Consider the following 21,316-nt stretch of genomic DNA (forward strand, 5'->3'; position numbering starts at 1 on the left):
CCCCCCACCCACCACCCCTCCCCCTGCCGCTGCCCTCAGCGACATGAAAGGCCGTCTGAGCTTCGGCGGTCGTGCCGAGAGGGGCGGCGTCCTCGCTCCCAGTTAACGGCGGAGCCACCAGTCACCGCGTGTCCTCTAATCCCACACCGTTTAAAGGCCCGCCTCGCACGACATCCGCTAATCACCAGCTCACTTCGCCCATCACCACGGCAACCGGTGCTGTCCCACTGCTTGGAGCGACACGCCCTGCCGCCCCCTTCCACCTCCTTCTCTCGCTCTCCGTCTTGTCCTTACGACCTTCCTGCTGTAGTTTTCTCACTTTTTTTTTGTTTTACCGTATTTCCTTGAATTGCCGCCGGGACGCTAATCAATTTAAAACCTCTTCTCACTCCGGCACTTACCAAAGGTATGCAGTAAAAATTTGAGTGTGATGTAAGCTTGGACCGTAAATCCTACTGAATAGCTCTTAATCTTCTTCCCTTTATGCGATTTCAAATTACCGGTATTGAAATCAGCCTCCTCCATTTTGAAAATGACGACAGGGGAAGTGTCACTCGGGACGTCACCAGTTTGACCCGGCGGTAATATTAAGCATGCGCTAATTATTTTGAGAAGCGAGTTTGACCCGGCAGTAATTCTAGGCAGGCGCATACTATATACCCGGCGGCAATTCAAGGAAATACGGTATTTCCCAATATTTCCATTAACACTTTTTTTGTTTCTGTCTTTCCATTTTTCCCACTTCTTTTTTAAAAGTCCAAACTGACTAATTAGATTTATTCCACCCCACCGTAATTCGAAAAAGGACATGTTTAAAAATATACCGTATTTCCTTGAATTGCCGCCGGGTATATATTATGCGCCTGCCTAGAATTACTGCCGGGTCAAACTCGTTTCGCAAAATATTATTTTTATTAGCGCATGTCTCGAATTTCCCCAGGGTCAAACTCGTCACGTCACGAGTGACACTTCACCTGTCATCACTTTCAAAATGGAGGAGGCTGATTTCAATCATTTGAAATCGCATAAAGGGAAGAAGATTAAGAGCTATTCAGTAGGATTTAAGGTCCAAGCTATTGAATATGCTAAAAAGAACAGTAAGCAGCTATGTTTTATTAATAAACCATAGCTGCGTGTGTCAAATATGAGTCATTAAATGACTCCCGCCTCCTGGTGGTAGAGGGCGCTAGTGATCCTTCTTGCGACAACTCGGCTGCAGAAGAAGTCAATCAATCAATCAATGTTTACTTATATAGCCCTAAATCACTAGTGCCTCAAAGGGCTGCACAAACCACAACACAAACCACTACGACATCCTCGGTATTGAATTCATTAATGTAAGTATGCAATACATTCTTAATTAATTAATTAATGTAAGTATGCAATACATTTTCTGCTAAATACATTAAGTGCTGTCCTGTTTTCAGCCTTTCGCAGTACTGCAGGCAATTTTCCCTCCACTTTTTTGCATACGTGTGAGCAAACGCCAAAACTCCTTGAGTATTCAGTGGCGCACATGTGAGCGACGGCAGACGTGCACACTGCTATGTGCTTTATCTTTTTATTTGATTTTGTGAGCAGCCTAGATTTGCCGTGCACAGGGGACGCGTGAGCAGTGAGCAATTGCACAGGCGCGTACCTTAGAGGGAAGTTGATTGCAGGCCACAGCAAGAGTGAGCAGCGATCGTTTATTTTTTTCTTCTCGCTTGCACTTTTAATATGGAGGATTACATATCTAAAATAAAACAGTTTTCTAAACTGGACTTTCAATCGAAGTAGGAGGTCATAAAAGAAGATCTCAATCGAGACAGAGAGACTTTTAAAACTGAAGAAAGATAAGGAAGACTTCTATAAACAAGTTATCGATGCTTTTGATCAGAAGGCGCTGCCCATGGACTTCATTTATAAGTAAAGGTAAGACCATAATAAAGTTATTAATGTGCTTTTCATGATGGTATCCTTACATCACACTCAAATTTATAAGTGCAGGCCTAAATTTACCACATGCCTTTGGTAAGTGCCGGAGTGAGAAGAGGTCTTAAAATAATTAGCGCATGCTTGCTTTTACCGCATGCCTTTGGTAAACGCCGGAGTGAGAAGAAGTTTTAAATTAATTGGCGCCCCGGTGGCAATTCAAGGAAATACGGTATTTATTTTTAAATTTTGTAATGGTACTTTAATTATTATTAGTTTGTTTTTATTTAAATAGTTTTGTCATCCTATTTTTGTTAATTATTAGTAATATATTTTCAGTTGTAATGAATGTTGTAATTATACAATGCCATCCATCCACTTTCTACCGATTATTCCCTTTGGGGTTGCGGGGGGCGCTGGTGCCTATCTCAGCTACAATTGGGCGGAAGGCGGGGTACACAATGCACTTATTTAATTATAATTTTCACATTTTCACTTGATGTTTTGTTGATACGGGAGTCATATTGCGGTCGACACATATCTTGTGTGTGACTACCATTATTTTACAGTCCACACATATCTCTTATGTTTGACTGCCATCTACTGGCTTTGATTGATTGATTGAAACTTTTATTAGTAGATTGCACAGTACAGTACATATTCCGTACAATTGACCACTAAATGGTAACACCCCAATAAGTTTTTCAACTTGTTTAAGTCAGGGTCCACGTTAATCAATCCATGGTCACACTTACCATTACACCGTGTACCAAATCAAGGAGCTTCGAGGTCAGCAAGCACAACCAAAATGATTCTGTACATTAGGCGCACCGGGTTATAAGGTGCACTGTAGAGTTTTGAGAAAAATAAAAGGATTTTTAGTACGCTTTTTAGTCCGAAAAAATACGGTAATCACTTGTTTGTTATAAAACGTTCAAAACCGAGGACCGAGAGCGAAGACAAAGGGGTAAGGGGGAGAATTTGGATTCAGCCTTAAAGGCCTACTGAAAGCCACTACTAGCGACCACGCAGTCTGATAGTTTATATATCAATGATAAAATATTAACATTGCAACACATGCCAATACGGCTGGGTTAGTTTACTAAAGTGCAATTTTAAATTTCGCTCCAAAAAATATTGCTGAAAACGCTTCGGTATGATGACGCCTGCGCGTGACGTCACACATTGTAGAGGACATTTTGTGCCAGCATTGTGCCCAGCTATAAGTCGCCTGTTTTCATCGCAAAATTCCACAGTATTCTGGACTCCTGTGTTGGTTAATCTTTTGCAATTTCTTCAACGAACAATGGAGACGTCAAAGAAGAAAGCTGTAGGTGGGAAGCGGTGTATTGTGGCCGCCTGTAGCAACCCAATCACAACCAGTGTTTCATTGTTTACATTCCCGAAAGATGATAGTCAATCTTTACTATGAAACAGAGATGTCAAGCGAACACGGTTGGATTGGACCACGCACACAAAGTACAGTGTATTATGCAGCGATCATTATTACCATTCTGTATTCTGAAGGTAATCTATGTTGTGTGTTACTCCAGCATCAATATCAGCAGCATCCTCCTGACTGTCACCGTCAGCGTCGAGTTCAAAGCGGTATGGCTCTATCCCTTGTAACGGTTGGGCCTGGCCGAGTAGCCCTGCCACCCCCATCGCTGCAAAGGCACCTCTCACAGCATCTTCCCTATCTGAATCGCTCCCACTGCCCTCTAGTCCTTTTTTTTTTCTAGTCCTTCACTCTCACTTTCCTCATCCACGAATCTTTCATCCTCGCTCAAATTAATTAGGAAATTGTCGCTTTCTCGGTCCGAATCGCTCTCGCAGCTGGTGGCCATGATTGTAAACAATGTTCAGATGTGAGGAGCTCCACAACCCGTGACGTCACGCGCACATCGTCTGCTACTTCCGGTACAGGCAAGGCTTTTTTATTAGCGACCAAAAGTGGCGAACTTTATGGTGGATGTTCTCTACTAAATCCCTTCAGCAAAAATATGGCAATATCGCGAAATGATCAAGTATGACACATAGAATGGACCTGCTATCCCCGTTTAAATAAGAACATCTCATTTCAGTAGGCCTTTAAGTTTATACTTCAAAGCATTTGAAGCTTATTTGTGATTAGACCTTTACTGAGCTTCAGGAGCACAACTGGGTCTGAAGACCCTGCAGCCGGCCTACATTTGCATGTTTTTTTTTGTTTTTTTTTATCGGTAGGAGACAGTGTGTGTCCTCACAGTGTGAAGTGTGTACACATGCGCCTTGGTTGTTTTTTGTGTCTGGGTATTTTGAGACGGAGGATAAAGACACCCTGCCCTCCCAATTGAAGTGGATTTGAATATGAAAAGGCTAACAGCGCTAAATAACCCCTGAGGCTAACAGCAGTAGCTGACAAAGCTTGTCAAAACATTCAAACACTTCGCCAATTTTTGGTTTGTGTGGATTCTGGATTGCGCACATGTTTCCTGTCTGGATGCGGGTGTGGCCTCATTAACAAACTACTCCTGATTAGCTGAGTGTTGAGCAGCCATTTGTGAGATGCTCGGGAGACACAGGTGTGTGCAATTAGACTCAGCGGCCCTCGTTAGCCTCATTAGTAACACCTGTGCTGCAGCGACAGACCGGCTGCTTACTATAAGTTTTGTTGATACGTCATTAATGATGTTATGATTTCGCGGACTTTGAGTCAAATCATTGTGTGAATGCTTTGGTTTTCTACACTAAAATCATCTACATAGTAGTATTATTGTGTGAATGCTCCAAAGCATTCACACATGTTTTTTTCCTTCTTCTTCTCCAGATTTTGGCGTACTCCACCTTGCACATTTTTCACCCGATTCAAACCATTTCCACTTCAAACTGTTCAGCCCATTCAGGAATCGCGGGCTTTCCCTTGACAAATTCCAAAAATCCACAAATTTACCAGAACTCCAGGTTTTCCAGGACATTTTTCACATTTCCACCATTTCTACATTTTTCAACCGATTCAAACCATTCCAACTTCAACATATTCCACTCATCCTGGACATTCAAACTATCATTTTTCAAAGTTCCAAAAAATTCCAGGAATTCACATTTTTTCAAACCTGTTTTTCACCCTTTATTCTCTCAACAACTCCAATGATTTTCAAGCCACTTCAACCGTTCCATCTTCAGATCATTCCTCTTAATCAGGACAAAAGTTGTTTTTTAACTGGAAAAATTCCAGGTTTTCCCGGAATTCCGTGCTTTTATTTCTCAAGTATTAAAGTTATACTTCAACATTTCTCCACTGATTTGAAAAATTCCAACACCAACCATTCACAACATTCTAAATATTTAGCATTTTTGAAATTCCAATTGAAAAGAATGGGACATTTTTATAAGTTTTACAACTCCCATATTTTTTTATCCGATTCAAGCCGTTTCGACTTCAAACTGTTCAGCCTGTTCAGAAATCGCGGGCTTTCCCTTGACAAATTCCAAAAATTCACACATTTACCAGAAATCCAGGTTTTCCGGGACATTTTTCCCATTCAAAATGAATTGGCCATTTTTTACATTTCGACCATTTCCACATTTTTTAACCGATTCAAACCATTCCTCCTTCAACATATTCCACTCATCCTGGACATTCAAACTATCATTTTTCAAAGTTAAAAAAAATTCCAGGAATTCACATTTTTTCAAACCTTTTTTCTCTCGACTACTACTTCCACATTTTTCAACCCACTTCAAACATTCCACCGTCAGATCATTCTTCTTAATCAGGACAAAAGTTGTTTTTTAACTGGAAAAATTCCTAGTTTTCCCGGAATTCCGTGCTTCTATTTCTCAAGTATTAATGTTACTACTTCAACATTTCTCCACTGATTTGAAAAATTCCAACACCAACCATTCACAACATTCTAAATATTTAGCATTTTTGAAATTCCAATTGAAAAGAATGGGACATTTTTATAAGTTTTACAACTCTCATATTTTTTTATCCGATTCAAGCCGTTTTAACTTCAGACTGTTCAGCCTGTTCAGGAATCGCGGGTTTTCCCTTGACAAATTCCAAAAATTCACACATTTATCAGAATTCCAGGTTTTCCGGGACATTTTTCCCATTCAAAATGAATTGGCCATTTTTCAAATTTCCACCATTTCCACGTTTTTTTAACCGATTCAAACTATTCCAACTTCAACATATTCCACTCATCCTGGACATTCAAACTATCATTTTTCAAAGTTAAAAAAAATTCCAGGAATTCACATTTTTTCAAATCCTTTTTTCACCTTTTTTTCTCTCGACTACTCCTTCCACATTTTTCAACCCACTTCAACCATTCCACCGTCAGATAATTCCTCTTAATCAGGACAAAAAAACAAAGTTGTTTTTTAACTGGAAAAATTCCCGGTTTACCCGTAATTCCAGGAATTACGTACTTATATTTCTCAATTAAAAATGTTACCACTTCAACATTTGTCGACCAATTTGAAAAATTCCAACACCAACCATTCACAACATTCAAAATATTTCGCATTTTGCTGAAATTCCCATTGAAAAGAATGGAGACGTTTTTCTAAGTTCCACAACTCCCATATTTTTCACCCGATTCAAACCGTTTCCACTTCAAACTGTTCAACCTGTTTAGGAATCGCGGGCGTTCCCTTGACAAATTCAAAAAATTCACACATTTAACAGAATTCCAGGTTTTCCGGGACATTTTTTTCCCATTCAAAATGAATTGGCCATTTTAGCAAATTTCCACCATTTTCACCTTTTTTTACCGATTCAAACCATTCCAACTTCAACATATTCCACTCATCCTGGACATTCAAACTATCATTTTTCAAAGTTCAAAAAAATTCCAGGAATTCACATTTTTTTCAAACCTGTTTTTCACCTTTTTTTCTCTCGACTACTCCTTCCACATTTTTCAACCCACTCTAATCGTTCCACCGTCAGATCATTCCTCTTAATCAGGACAAAAGTTGTTTTTTAACTGGAAAAATTCCCGGTTTTCCCGGTGCTTCTATTTCTCAAGTATCAATGTTACTACTTCAACATTTCTCCACCAATTTGAAAAATTCCAAAACCAACCATTAACAACATTCAAAATATTTAGCATTTTGCCAAAATTCCCATTGAAAAGAATGAGACATTTTTCTAAGTTTCACAATTCCCATATTTTTTATCCGATTCAAGCCGTTTCAACTTCAAACTGTTCAGCCCATTCAAAAATACCGGGCTTTCCCTTGACAAATTCCAAAAATTCACACATTTACCAGAATTCCAGGTTTTCCGGGACATTTATTCCCTATTCAAAATGAATTGGCCATTTTTCAAATTTCCACATTTTTCAACCGATTCAAACCATTCCAACTTCAACATTTTCCACTCATCCTGGACATTCAAAATATCATTTTTCAAAGTTCAAAAACATTCCAGGAATTCAAAATTTTTCAAACCCTTTTTTTACGATATACCCGGCGGCAATTCAAGGAAATATGGTATGTTGAAAAACAACAGCAAAAGTAGCAGTCGTATATCCCAGCATGCACCACGCGCTTCTTCTTCTACGAGGGAAAATGAGGTTGGCGGCTGCTTACCGTAGCACAGGCGTGTCCATTCGTGGCCCCCAGCTATATTAATGGCCCCTGCCCCATTCTAAAAAATAGTATAATAAACATTTAAAACATAAAAGAGTGTAATAAAAGAGTAAACAGTGACATGTAACAAGAAAAAGTTGCAGTGTTGACACTAATAACACAAAGCTGCCGTGCGGACTGTTATTGACCTGCTGAAGGCTCCAATTACTTCACTGGAACTATTTCACTTTCAAATATTATTTTTGGGGTGATAATATTGCATATTTTGTGCAAAACAAAGTTTTCTTTCACAAAAAGGGCATCAAACAAACAAACAAAAAAGTATGAAAAAAATGATAAAATCTTATAATGAAGAGATCTACAGACTTAAGCGTTAAAAGTAAAAATATATAAATATACATTTGGCTTATTTTCAACACTTATTCTTTTTTTATTGTTAAAAATTATTGAACTATTGAGGGTTACAATTACGGTGTTGTTCTATTGTTGTTGTTGTTTATGTTGTTATTGTTGTGTTTGCTGTTGTTGTTTTTGTCTCTCTGTCTAATCCTCCTCTTATCTCCACAATTTCCCCCTCTGTCTTCCTTTTTTTTTTCTCTTTCTATCACCTCCTGCTCCGGCCCGGCTGTACCAAATAATAATATAAATACATTTAATAAAGTCAAATTCAAATGAGGCAACAAGAGAAGTATCTTACACGTCTCTTTTGTAAAGTAAATCTGAACAGCCAATATAAGCGTCTACATCAACTGTATGATTTGCCTGAGAAGCTGGACAGGACAAAAACAAAAACAAAAAAAAGGGTTCCAATTACTTCACATCAAATATTCCAATTTGAAATGTTTTGGGGGAAAATGTTGCATAGTGTGTGTGTTTGCCAAATAAATAAGGGTTTTGACATAAAGGCCATAAACATAAAAAACAAAATTTAAAATTTTTTTATAACGACACACAGACCTGAAGTTGATCTAGAGATTCAAGCGTTAAATGAAAAAAATAATAATTTATGACTTATTTCTAACATTTTTATGACTGAGACCCTTCCGGAGACCGGGAACCACAGTTGAGGAAAGCCATAAAGGTAAAAAACAAAAACAATTTTATTGCTTTTAAAAAAGAAAAATATCAAAATGGTCCCCGCATACTTAGATTTTTCAGTCTGTGGACCTCAGTGGAAAAAGTTTGGACACCCCTGCCGTAGAGGAAGCGCACTTCTTCTTCTACGAGGGAATATTAAGTCGGTGGCTGCTTAACGTAGTTGTGAGACCTGTTGTGGCTCAATATTAGTCCATTTATAAGGCGTACTGTCAGCTTTTGAGAAAATTTGAGGTTTTTAGGTGCGCCTTATAGTGCGGAAAATACGGTAATCACTATTTTTGCAATGTGAAGATGATTTTTGATTGAAATGTGTATTTATTGTCAGGGGTTGAAAGTGACGGATTGACTGAAAAACGTGATAGAACGATGTCAGTCGACAGGCTCCATGTACAGTATAATATTTACAAGTTCCTTTCTTTTTGTCTTTTAAAAGTGCTTGAAACACCCTACACCTCAGACACTAACTAGTATTAAACTATTATTCCTTTAAATTTGGTTGCACTTTTTTTGTTTTAATTTACAATGATGTATTTGTATTATTTCTAAAGTATTTCTTTGAATTGCCGCCGGGGCGCTAATTAATTTAAAACCTCTTCTCACTCCGGCGTTTACCAAAGGCATGCGGTAAATTTAGGCCAGTGCTTATAAATTTGAGTGTAAGGATACCATCATGAAAAGCACATTTAATTAAAAAAACGTTATTATGGTCTTACCTTTACTTATAAATGAAGTCCATGCGCAGCTCCTTCTGATCAAAAGCATCGATAACTTGTTTATAGAAGTCTTCCTTATCTTTCTTCAGTTTTAAAAGTCTCAATGAAGATCTTCCTTTATTACCTCCTGCTTCGATTGAAAGTCCAGTTCAGAAAACTGTTTTATTTTAGATATGTAATCCTCCATGTTAAAAGTGCAAGGGAGAGGAAAAAAATAAACACACGCTGCTCACTCTTGCTGCTTGTTGTCACTTCTTCTGCAGCCGAGTAGTCACAAGAAGGATCACTTAATGACTCATATTTGACACACGCAGCTACGGTATATTAATAAAACATAGCTGCTTACTGTTCTTTTTAGCATATTCAATAGCTTGGACCTTAAATCCTACTGAATAGCTCTTAATCTTCTTCCCTTTATGCGATTTCAAATGATTGAAATCAGCCTCCTCCCTTTTGAAAATGATGACAGGTCAAGTGTTACTCGTGACGTGACGAGTTTGACCCAGCGAATAGTCTAGCCATATTTCTAAATATTTGGCGAAACGAGTTTGACCCGGCGGAAATTCTAGACCTACGCTAATAAAAATGATATTTTGCGAAACGAGTTTGACCCGGCAGTAATTCTAGGCAGGTGCATATTATATACCCGGCGGCAATTCAAAGAAATACGGTAGTTACTATGGTAATCTAATTAGTTACTATGGTAATGTAAATCACAGCAGCTCAGACGAGGCACCAAGCAGTGTGGGTGGGGAGCGTTTCCACAGGGTGTCAGCCTGAAATGTGTCAGGGACAGACGCGGACTGAGATTTTTACAAGAAAGTTCTAAAGTTTAGTGATGTATCAGATACATTAGATTGTAGGTGGGTTTTTATTTTACTCTTCCCGTTCATATTTCGCTGTTTTTTGTATTTTTGCTGCCTTTTGTTGCATGATTGTGAAATATGTGGATGGAGATGGGGTGTGATGTTCATGTTGTCAATATTCAGTGTTTTATCCTTCATAGTTAATATTGTAAATCCTACATTCTGGGTGTCTCATTCAGTAAAAAAATTTTTAAATTCCATTCCGTTATTTTGAGGTGGTCTGTCATAACGTTTTTAGCATTCAATCAGACATTATTGTGAGGTTTTGTATTAGTGTTCCTAAAAATAGATATACCGGCCCCCAGACACATTTTTTTCTCAAAATGTGACCCCCCGAGTCAAAATAATTGCCCAGCCCTGTTCTATTCTATAGTGACCAACTTGCCGCACATTTTAGAGTGTTTCACCGTCTGTGTGTGTGTGTGTGTGTGTGTGTGTGTGTGTGTATGTGCTCACCTTGCCAATAACAGGGATATCTACAGATCCCCAGGTATCGGCCCCCCAGTGTACCATCCCAGATGCAAAGTCTGCTGTCAACATTCCGAGCACTGTAACACAAACGCAGATACATATATTAATAACAATCGTACAGTCAAGCCTTTTAAAGTTATATCGATATATGTTTGCTTTAGGGCTGGGCGATATGGCCTTTTTTTAATATCTCGATATTTTTAGGCCACATCGCGATATACAATGTATATTACGATATTTTGCCTTGGCCTTGAATGAACACTTGATGCATATAATCACAGCAGTATGATGATTCTATGTGTCTACATTAAAACATTCTTCTTCATCCTGCATTAATATACGCTACTTTTAAACTTTCATGCAGAGAGGGAAATCACAACTAAGTCAATTGACCAAAAGTGTATTTATTAAAGTTATTAAGCAATGGCCCAAACATTCAAGTCATTTCCAAAACAGAAAGTGCAAGATTGTCGGAAACATTTTAAGTGTCAAATAAAAATGAGCTGCATAATAGGAAATCAAATAGTATTCCTCCTTCACTATGTGGTAGGTTACTACGGACGTTATGAAATTATCTTCATTCTCTAGCGAGTGACTTTTCAAATGATGCTACATATTAGCAGTGATGCTACTTTTTATAGCAACGCTTTTGCCCCACACTTGACAAATTACGGTTGTCTGTTCGACATATTCCCGCTTGAAGCCAAACCACCGCCAGACGATGCAAACCCTGCTGTTTTTATTGGGAATTAAGTTTTCCTTAAATTTGTCACCAGATCCGCACCTTCTTTCTCTTGTATTCCTACTCGTACGGCTACATTAGCAGCTTACTAATGCTACCTCTCTGCTGGGCGAGGGTGTATACGTATGTGACGTATGACGTGAGAGTATGTGACGTGTGTAAGAATGTGTGCCTGCTTGTCTGTGAGAAGGAGAGATAAGAAGGACTGAGAAACGCCTGTAGTGTAATGCCCGCAGCTAAAAGCAACTGCGTGAGAACGTATACTCGAATATTACGATATAGTCATTTTCTATATCGCACAGAGACAAACCCGCGATATATCGCGTATATCGATATATCGCCCAGCCCTAGTTTGCTAGCAATGTCACACATCCGGTTGCAGACTAAACACCGGCTCAAATACTTGGCAAGGAAACAAACACTTGAGCAGCACTCAGGCAAACTGCCTCTAGGTAATGTTCCACGCCAACAAAGCAAGTACACCTGACAGAAAACTCTTCCAAAATGTACTATCTTGATTCTACTGCACATTGGCTTTACCATATACATTCTACTGATTACCATCAGCAATTTTACATGGCAATTTCCAAATGTAGTCATGAAAACCACAACCAACATCCGTGTTACAACGAAACAGCTAGTGCGTGATAAGTACAATACTTACAGTACAATCACTTTGTAGGGCGCGACATAAGAAGTGAAGTGAATTATATTTTTATACAGCGTTTTTTCTCCAGTGACTCAAAGCGCCGTTTTTCTCCAGTGACTCAAAGCGCTTTACATAGTGTAACCCAATATCTAAGTTACATTTAAACCAGTGTGGGTGGCACTGGGAGCAGGTGGGTAAAGTGGGGATGGCGGAAGCCGGGATCGAACCTGGAACTCTCAAGTTGCTGGCACGGCCACTCCGCCACTCTACCTACCGAGCTACACCGCCTAAAAAGACATTCGGCTTTGCGGAAAATACTACTTCTTAACTAATAAACACACCAGTCCAGAGTCGTGTATGAAGAGAGCATGGCCATCTAAGCAACAGGCGCCATGACTGCTACCAAGGACGTCTGCAGCTGTGCCCTGATGCATGCAATTGCTATCGATTTGATGTTAGTTTTCCTGATGAAATAAACCACTATAATAAGTCTACATAATATTTCGTTAATGGCTTTAATTTTAGTTATTCTCCAGTGTGGACGTCTCAAAGGTGGCGTATTACCGCAAATCCTCAGTGCAATGCCATGTTTTGGCTTTTTTATTGTCATGTGTTGTCAAGTATGTGTGTGTGTTTTATTCTCTTCTTGTTATTTGTTTTGTTTTGTACAGCACTGTGCGTTTGTCACAAGCCTGTGCATGAAAAGCGCTATACAAATAAATTTTGATATATAGCTCTAAACCAGGGGTGTCCAAAGTGCGGCCCGGGGGCCATTTGCGGCCCGCAGCTAATCGTTTAACGGCCCGCCACACATTCTGTAAAAATTGCAAAATTGATAGTATTGCAAAAATAAAAAATAAAACATTTAAAAAAAGTGGAGTGAGGTGAAATCTAATGAGAAAAGGGGGCAATGTTGACACAAAGCTGCCATGCAGGCATTTTTTTTTCCTTTTGTCTTTATTTTCTTTTTTTTCCATTGCTCAAAAAGACAAAATGACAAAAATATCTGTTATAATGAATTATTTCTTAAAAATAATCACTTTAAAATGTTTTATATGGAAAAAATATTGCATATGTTGTGTTGTTGCCATATAAAAACATCAACGTTTTGACAAAAGAGCATAAAACAAACAAAATAATAGTTCAAACTTAAAATCGACAGATATATCGGAAGTTGATCTTGAAATTTAAGTGTTAAAAGTAAAAGAAAAACAAATGCATCATTTTATGAGTGGGGAACCTTTCGGATCTCAAATATATTTAGTAGGATTTTATTTAACTTTTCACTGTGATTACTCAAAAATATTAAATAATAAAAATCAATGGTGTCCTGCATTATTGATCTTTCAGGGCTTTAAAGGCCTACTGAAATGAGATGTTCTTATTCAAACGGGGATAGCAGGTCCATTCTATGTGTCATACTTGATCATTCCACGACATTGCCATATTTTCGCTGAACGGATTTAGTAAAGAACATTGACGATTAAGTTCGCAGCTTTTGGTCGCTAATAAAAAAGCCTTGCCTGTACCGGAAGTAGCAGACGATGTGGCGTGACATCACGGGTTGTGGAGCTCCTCACATCTGAACATTGTTTATAATCATAGCCTCCAGCAGCAAGAGTGATTCGGACAGAGAAAGCGACGATTTCCCCATTAATTTGAGCGAGGATGAAAGATTTGTGAATGAGGAAAGTTAGAGTGAAGCACTAAAAAAATAAATTTAAAAAAAGCGATGGCTCCCGGCGACGGCAGTGGGAGCGATTCAGATGTTATTAGACACATTTACTAGGATCATTTTGGAAAATCCCTTATCTACTTATTGTGTTACTAGTGTTTTAGTGAGATTATATAGTCATACCTGAAAGTTGGAGGGGTGTGGTGACTGCCAGTGTCTCTGAGGGAAGCCATGGAGGAGCCAAGATAGTCGCAACTGCCTCTTTGACAGCTGCAGGAGGAACGACACAAACTCCGCTCATGTTTACGGTAAGAGTCGACTTATTACCACAATTTTCTCACCGAAACCTGCCGGTTGACATGTGGTAGAGAACCATGTTCGCTTGACCGCTCTGTTCCATGGTAAAGCTTCACCGTCATCTTTAGGGAATGTAAACAAAGAAACACCGGCTGTGTTTGTTTTGCTACAGTCGATCGCAATACACCGCTTTCCACTAACATCTTTCTTCTTTGTAATCTCAATTATTAATTGAACAAATTGCAAAAGATTCAGAAACACAGATGTCCAGAATACTGTGTAATTACACGATTAAAGCCGACTACTTACAGTTTGGATCGGGCTGGAAGAACATGTCCGCTACAACCGGTGACGTCACAAGCACGCGTCATCATTCCGCGACGTTTTCAACAGGATACTTTGCGGGAAATTTTAAATTTAGTAAACTAAAAAGGCCGTATTTGCATGTGTTGCAATGTTAAAGGCCTACTGAAAGCCACTACTAGCGACCACGCAGTCTGATAGTTTATATATCAATGATGAAACATTAACATTGCAACACATGCCAATACGGCTTTTTAGATTACTATATTACAATTTTAAATTTCCCGCGAGTTGCGTCATGAAAACGTCCTGTAATGGTGACGTGTACGCAGGACGTCACAGGTTTTTAGGAAATATGAGCGCTATGCACACAAACAGGTAAAAGTCGTCTGCTTTAACGGCATAATTACACAGTATTTTGGAGATCTGTGTTGCTGAATCTTTTGCAATTAGTTCAATTAATATTGGAGAAGTCACAGTAGAAAGATGAAGTTGGGAAGCTTTAGCCACACAAACACACGGTGATTCCTTGTTTAAAATTCCTGGAGGTGAAACTTTCCTATGGATGAGAGCGCGGTCAAGCCAACATGGATCCCTACCAAATGTCAACCAGCAGGTTTCGGTGAGAAAATTGTGGTTAAAAAGTCGCCACTTACTGGATATCAGCTGAGCTTGTGTCGTCCATACAGCTGCCGTCGACACCCGTGGACACACCCCTCCGACTATCAGGTACTATTAAACTCACTAAAACACTAGCAACACAATAGAAAGATAAGGGATTTCCAACAATTATCCTAGTAAAGGTGTTTAAAAACATCGGAATACGTACCAATGCTATCGAGTTTTTTTTTTTCTAGTCCGTCGCTATCAATATCCTCAAACACAAATCTTTCATCCTCACTCAAATTAATGGGGAAATTGTCGTTTTCTCGGTTTGAATAACTTTTTTGTTGGAGGCTCCCATTAAAATCAATGTGAATATGAGAGGAGCCCTCACATTTGCGACGTCATCGTCTGCGACTTCCGGTAAAGGCGAGGCTTTTTCCGGAAGTATCAAAAGTGGTGAACTTTATCGTCGATGTTCTCTACTAAATCCTTTCAGCAAAAATATGCCAATATCGCTAAATGATCAAGTATGACACATAGAATGGGCCTGCTATTCCCGTTTATATAAGAAAATCTCATTTCAGTAGGCCTTTAAGATTTAATCATTGATATATAAACTATCAGACTGCGTGGTCACTAGTAGTGGCTTTCAGTAGGCCTTTAATGCGCCTTCTGTATGAAAATAGACCTGAATAGACACGCTCATCGGCCGTGCGCCTTTTAATCAGTGTGCCCTATGGTCCGAAAAATACGGTAAATGTTGATACAAATAACATATATCCAAAAATCTGTCTTTAAACATTTTTTTGCCCATTCACAAAAATAAGTTGTTTTTTTTGCCCCACTTACAAAATTAAATGCACATGCATCACAGCCAATTATGCAAGTAAGACATTGACGTCAATTTAGCATCCAACTTACGACTGACTCACCGATACCTAGGACGATCTGGCAGATGTGCACGGTGGAGAAGTGCAGGAGGAGGAAGGTAAAGTTGATGATGAAGAGAACCAGGCACAGAATCACACACACCCACTCCTGGAGACGCTTACCTGAGGACGGACAACAGTTAGAACAATACACACTTTTACCTGAGCGGGGACACAAGAACGTCATTACAAAAATGACACAAACTAACCAGGGTTTGAGAGTCATTTGTGCGTTCAAGTAGGGCTGGGCGATATATATCGATATACTTTGTCTCTGTGCGATATAGAAAATGACCATATCGTGATATTTGAGTATACGTTCTCACGCAGCTGCTTTTAGCTTCTGGCATTACACTACCGGCTCATCCCACTCAAAGTTTAGTACGGTAGCATCGCTAACCCAACAAGGGACCCCCTCCAGGAGCTCAACCCACTCAGCTGATGACTTTATGCAATTCTTTAGTAAGAAAATTGAAGTCATTAGAAAGGAGATTAAAGACAATGCGTCCCAGCTACAACGGGGTTCTATTAACACTGATACGATGGTATATACAGCGGATACTGCCCTCCAAAATAGTTTCTCTCGTTTTGAGGAAATAACATTAGAGGAATTGTTACAACGTGTAAATGGAATAAAACAGACAACATGCTTACTTGACCCTCTTCCTGGGAAACTGATCAAGGAGCTCTTTGTATTATTAGGTCCATCAGTGCTGAATATTATAAACTTATCACTTTCCTCGGGCACTGTTCCCCTAGCATTCAAAAAAGCGGTTATTCATCCTCTTCTTAAAAGACCTAACCTCGATCCTGACCTCATGGTAAACTACCGACCGGTGTCTCACCTTCCCTTTATTTCAAAAATCCTTGAAAAAATTGTTGCGGAGCAGTTAAATGAACACTTAGCGTCTAACAATCTATGTGAAACCTTTCAATCCGGTTTCAGGGCAAATCACTCCACGGAGACAGCCCTCGCAAAAATGACTAATGATCTATTGCTAACGATGGATTCTGATGCGTCATCTATGATGCTGCTCCTCGATCTTAGCGCTGCTTTCGATACCGTCGATCATAATATTTTATTAGAACGTATCAAAACACGAATTGGTATGTCAGACTTAGCCCTGTCTTGGTTTAACTCTTATCTTACTGATAGGATGCAGTGTGTCTCCCATAACAATGTGACCTCGGACTACGTTAAGGTAACGTGTGGAGTTCCCCAGGGTTCGGTCCTTGGCCCTGCACTCTTCAGTATCTACATGCTGCCGCTAGGTGACATCATACGCAAATACGGTGTTAGCTTTCACTGTTATGCTGATGACACCCAACTCTACATGCCCCTAAAGCTGACCAACACGCCGGATTGTAGTCAGCTGGAGGCATGTCTTAATGAAATTAAACAATGGATGTCCGCTAACTTTTTGCAACTCAACGCCAAAAAAACGGAAATGCTGATTATCGGTCCTGCTAGACACCAAACTCTATTTAATAATACAACTCTAACATTTGACAACCAAACAATTAAACAAGGCGACACGGTAAAGAATCTGGGTATTATCGTCGACCCAACTCTCTCCTTTGAGGCACACATTAAAAGCGTTACTAAAACGGCCTTCTTTCATCTCCGTAATATCGCTAAAATTCGCTCCATTCTGTCCACTAAAGACGCTGAGATCATTATCCATGCGTTTGTTACGTCTCGCCTCGACTACTGTAACGTATTATTTTTGGGTCTCCCCATGTCTAGCATTAAAAGATTACAGTTGGTACAAAATGCGGCTGCTAGACTTTTGACAAGAACAAGAAAGTTTGATCACATTACGCCTGTACTGGCTCACATGCACTGGCTTCCTGTGCACTTAAGATGTGACTTTAAGGTTTTACTACTTACGTATAAAATACTACACGGTCTAGCTCCATCCTATCTTGCCGATTGTATTGTACCCTATGTCCCGGCAAGAAATCTGCGTTCAAAGGACTCCGGCTTGTTAGTGATTCCCAAAGCCCAAAAAAAGTCTGCGAGCTATAGAGCGTTTTCCGTTCGGGCTCCAGTACTCTGGAATGCCCTCCCGGTAACAGTTCGAGATGCCACCTCGGTAGAAGCATTTAAGTCTCACCTTAAAACTCATTTGTATACTCTAGCCTTTAAATAGACTCCCTTTTTAGACCAGTTGATCTGCCGTTTCTTTTCTTTTTCTTCTATGTCCCACTCTCCCTTGTGGAGGGGGTCCGGTTCGATCCGGTGGCCATGTACTGCTTGCCTGTGTATCGGCTGGGGACATCTCTGCGCTGCTGATCCGCCTCCGCTTGGGATGGTTTCCTGCTGGCTCCGCTGTGAACGGGACTCTCGCTGCTGTGTTGGATCCGCTTTGGACTGGACTCTCGCGACTGTGTTGGATCCATTGTGGATTGAACTTTCACAGTATCATGTTAGACCCGCTCGACATCCATTGCTTTCCTCCTCTCTAAGGTTCTCATAGTCATTATTGTCACCGACGTCCCACTGGGTCATTATTGTCACCGATGTCCCACTGGGTGTGAGTTTTCCTTGCCCTTATGTGGGCCTACCGAGGATGTCGTGGTGGTTTGTGCAGCCCTTTGAGACACTAGTGATTTAGGGCTATATAAGTAAACATTGATTGATTGATTGAATCCTGTCTCTCCTTCTCACAGACAGCAAGCGCACCTTCTTACACACGTCACATACTGTCACCTCATATGTCGCATACGTATACGCCCTCGCCCAGCAGAGAGGTAGCAGCATGGGTAACGTTAGCTGTGATGCTAGCGGAGCCGTGCGAGTGGTAATACGAGAGAAAGAAGGTGCGGATCTGGTAACAAATGAAGGAAGAATTAATTCCCAAGAAAAACACCAGGGGGTCCATTGTCTGGCGGTGGTTTGGTTCGGGAATATGTTGCCCAGACAACAGTTATATGTCAAGTGTGGTGCAAAAGCGTTGCTACAAAAAGTAGCATTACTGCTAATATGTAGCATCATTTGAAAAGTCACCTGCTAGAGCAGTGGTTCTCAACCTTTTTTCAGTGATGTACCCCTGTCAACTTTTTTTTTATTAAAGTACCCCCTAATCAGAGCAAAGCATTTTTGGTTGAAAAATACAGCACTGTGTCATCAGTTTCTGATTTATTAAATTGTATAACAGTGCACAATATTGCTCATTTGTAGTGGTGTTTCTTGAACTATTTGAAAAAAAGATATAAAAATAACTAAAAACTTATTGAAAAATAAACAAGTGATTCGTTTATAAAAAAAGATTTCTACACATAGAAGTAATCATCAAGTTAAAGTGCCCTCTTTGGGGATTGTAATAGAGATCCATCTGGATTCATCAACTTCATTCTAAACATTTCTTCACAAAAAAATAAATAAAAATCTTTAACATCAATATTTATGGTACATACCCACAAAAAAATCTAGCTGTCAACACTGAATATTGCATTGTTGGATTTCTTTTTACAGTTTATGAACTTACATTAATTTTTTGTTGAAGTATTATTCAATAAATATATTTATAAAGGATTTTTTAATTGTTGCTATTTTTAGAATATTAAAAAAAAATGTCACGTACCCCCTTGGCATACCTTCAAGTACTCCCAGGGGTACGCGTACCCCCATTTGAGAACCACTGTGCTAGAGAATGAAGAGTGTTTACTCCGCATATCAACATCTCCATTCAGTGCCACACCCCCACACCATCAAAGTGCCGAGGCAACCATTTCCACATCAACACCGTATGAAAAAATAGTAGGAGATAATGTCTGCAGGAACCTACCACATAGCAAAGGATGAACACTATTTGATTTCCTATTATGCAGCTCATTTTCATTTGACACTTATTGAAATATTTAGTGTGACATCATGCACAAAAGTGAACTTTATTTGTTTTAAACTATTGTAGTGGCGTTCTGTACAAAAAGTACACTTTAATTTAGTGTTGTTTTGATACGTCATCCTGGTGACATCATGCACAGAAGTGCACTCATTATGCATTTTCGGCGGGTGCGACTTATATGTTTTTTTTCTTCTTCATTATGCATGTTCGGCAGGTGCAACTTATACTCCGACAAAATACGGTACAAGTTGAATTATTCATTACTTTATTGTGTTAAGCAGTGTCAGCTCAGATTTATCCGAGAGCCAGATGCGGTCATCAAAAAGAGCCACATCTGGCTCGCGAGCCATAGGTTCCCTGCCCCTGGTTTAGACTGACACAAGTGTACTCTGGACTATGGGGTCACGACCTCTCATGTGTGGAACACCAATGCTGACGCGGCACTGAGCCCACCCACACGTTCAGGTGGGATGGTGGCCTCCTCATCAGAGAGCAGAGGTCAGCAGTATTCATTTCCACGACAGGATCAACCAACTTATTTGACTTTAAACTTGCTAATCAGCACTTTTATGAGCGAGGGGGACCCACACTTAGCGACGGTGAATTATTGAAGACACGTAAGCACTCACAGGTAATCTAAAGCTTTTTTAATAACTACGGTAGTTCTACTCGGATTGTCTCGTTGAAGCTGTCAGGTCACGTGACACCTTACCTTTCACTTAAGTGTACAAACAGTAAATGCATGTCTTTAAAGTTTATTTTCATCCCCCCATATTCTTCTCCTTGCCCCCTTGCTAATTGTTAAAAGTTTAATGTGCTGAGATCCTCCTTTATGACAGCATTAGCAGCCTATGAGATATTCATGGCACCTTTTGAATAAAGCTCAGAGTGGGCACGCCTATAGACCCGGGCGCCTATTAATATGCTCTCATAAAAGGATGGAGCCAAGTGGTCACCAGAGACTCAAAAATATGGGATTTATGGATATTTTTGAACTGTCAAACTTGACCCATGACCTTCCAGAAATAAGAAATATCAAAAGTTGGAGAGAGTTGAGCCGTGGTCATTGAAGCCGCTCCATGATTCCACTTGGACGGGAGATTTGAGCAGGTCGGATTAAAGTGTTGTCTGCTGATTAGTCTTGGCAAGGTCTGCGCTCTCGCAAATTTATTATTGCCACATTCTTTTCTATTTTCTATTTAGATGTGTGGAAATCAGCTTGCATTGGTTTTAAAATGAAATAAAGATTTACTACTTAATTGTGAGGCTTGTGTGGCATTGTGATGCCGGATTGGTTCTTCCAGGGATGCGTCGAAGCGATGAACACAACAAGGTAAGATATAAATGGATTTATTAAAGTAATAAAAGGCTAGGAACAAAAACACAGGAGCTAAGGAAAAAGGCAAACAAAAGACGCTAGCGTGAAAGCTAGGATAAACCACTAGGAAAATAAAACTGGCACGTAGGCACAAAAGACAATACAAACAACTAGCGTGAAAGCTAGGAATAAAATAAACGTAGCGTGAGAGCTAACGACAGAGAGCATGAACAAACAAGACATCACTGTTGCACGAGGGCAAATTAGGATCCGAGAGTGAACAAAGAAAAGAGGAAGG

The 21,316-nt window shown here is 39.7% G+C and overlaps 1 protein-coding gene across 8 annotated transcripts in view; it reads right to left on the reverse strand.

Annotated features, from left to right (window-relative positions):
• si:ch211-212o1.2 (uncharacterized protein LOC492735 homolog) overlaps positions 1–21,316 on the reverse strand; it is an 84,458-nt gene that overhangs the window by 35,744 nt on the left and 27,398 nt on the right. For 3 of the 8 annotated variants that reach the window (XM_061917085.1, XM_061917081.1, XM_061917083.1), the window contains 4 exons: positions 15,853–15,972; positions 14,056–14,133; positions 13,898–13,984; positions 10,634–10,725 (listed from right to left, as the gene is read on the reverse strand). In XM_061917085.1, the coding sequence (XP_061773069.1) occupies positions 10,634–10,725; positions 13,898–13,984; positions 14,056–14,133; positions 15,853–15,972 (377 nt within the window). The remainder of the gene's footprint in view (positions 1–10,633; positions 10,726–13,897; positions 13,985–14,055; positions 14,134–15,852; positions 15,973–21,316) is intronic. The other 5 variants (XM_061917087.1, XM_061917084.1, XM_061917086.1 and 2 more) reach the window with 3 other exon arrangements.

The sequence above is a fragment of the Nerophis ophidion genome, linkage group LG12 (genome assembly GCF_033978795.1).
Source record: "Nerophis ophidion isolate RoL-2023_Sa linkage group LG12, RoL_Noph_v1.0, whole genome shotgun sequence".
Lineage (NCBI taxonomy): Eukaryota > Metazoa > Chordata > Actinopteri > Syngnathiformes > Syngnathidae > Nerophis > Nerophis ophidion.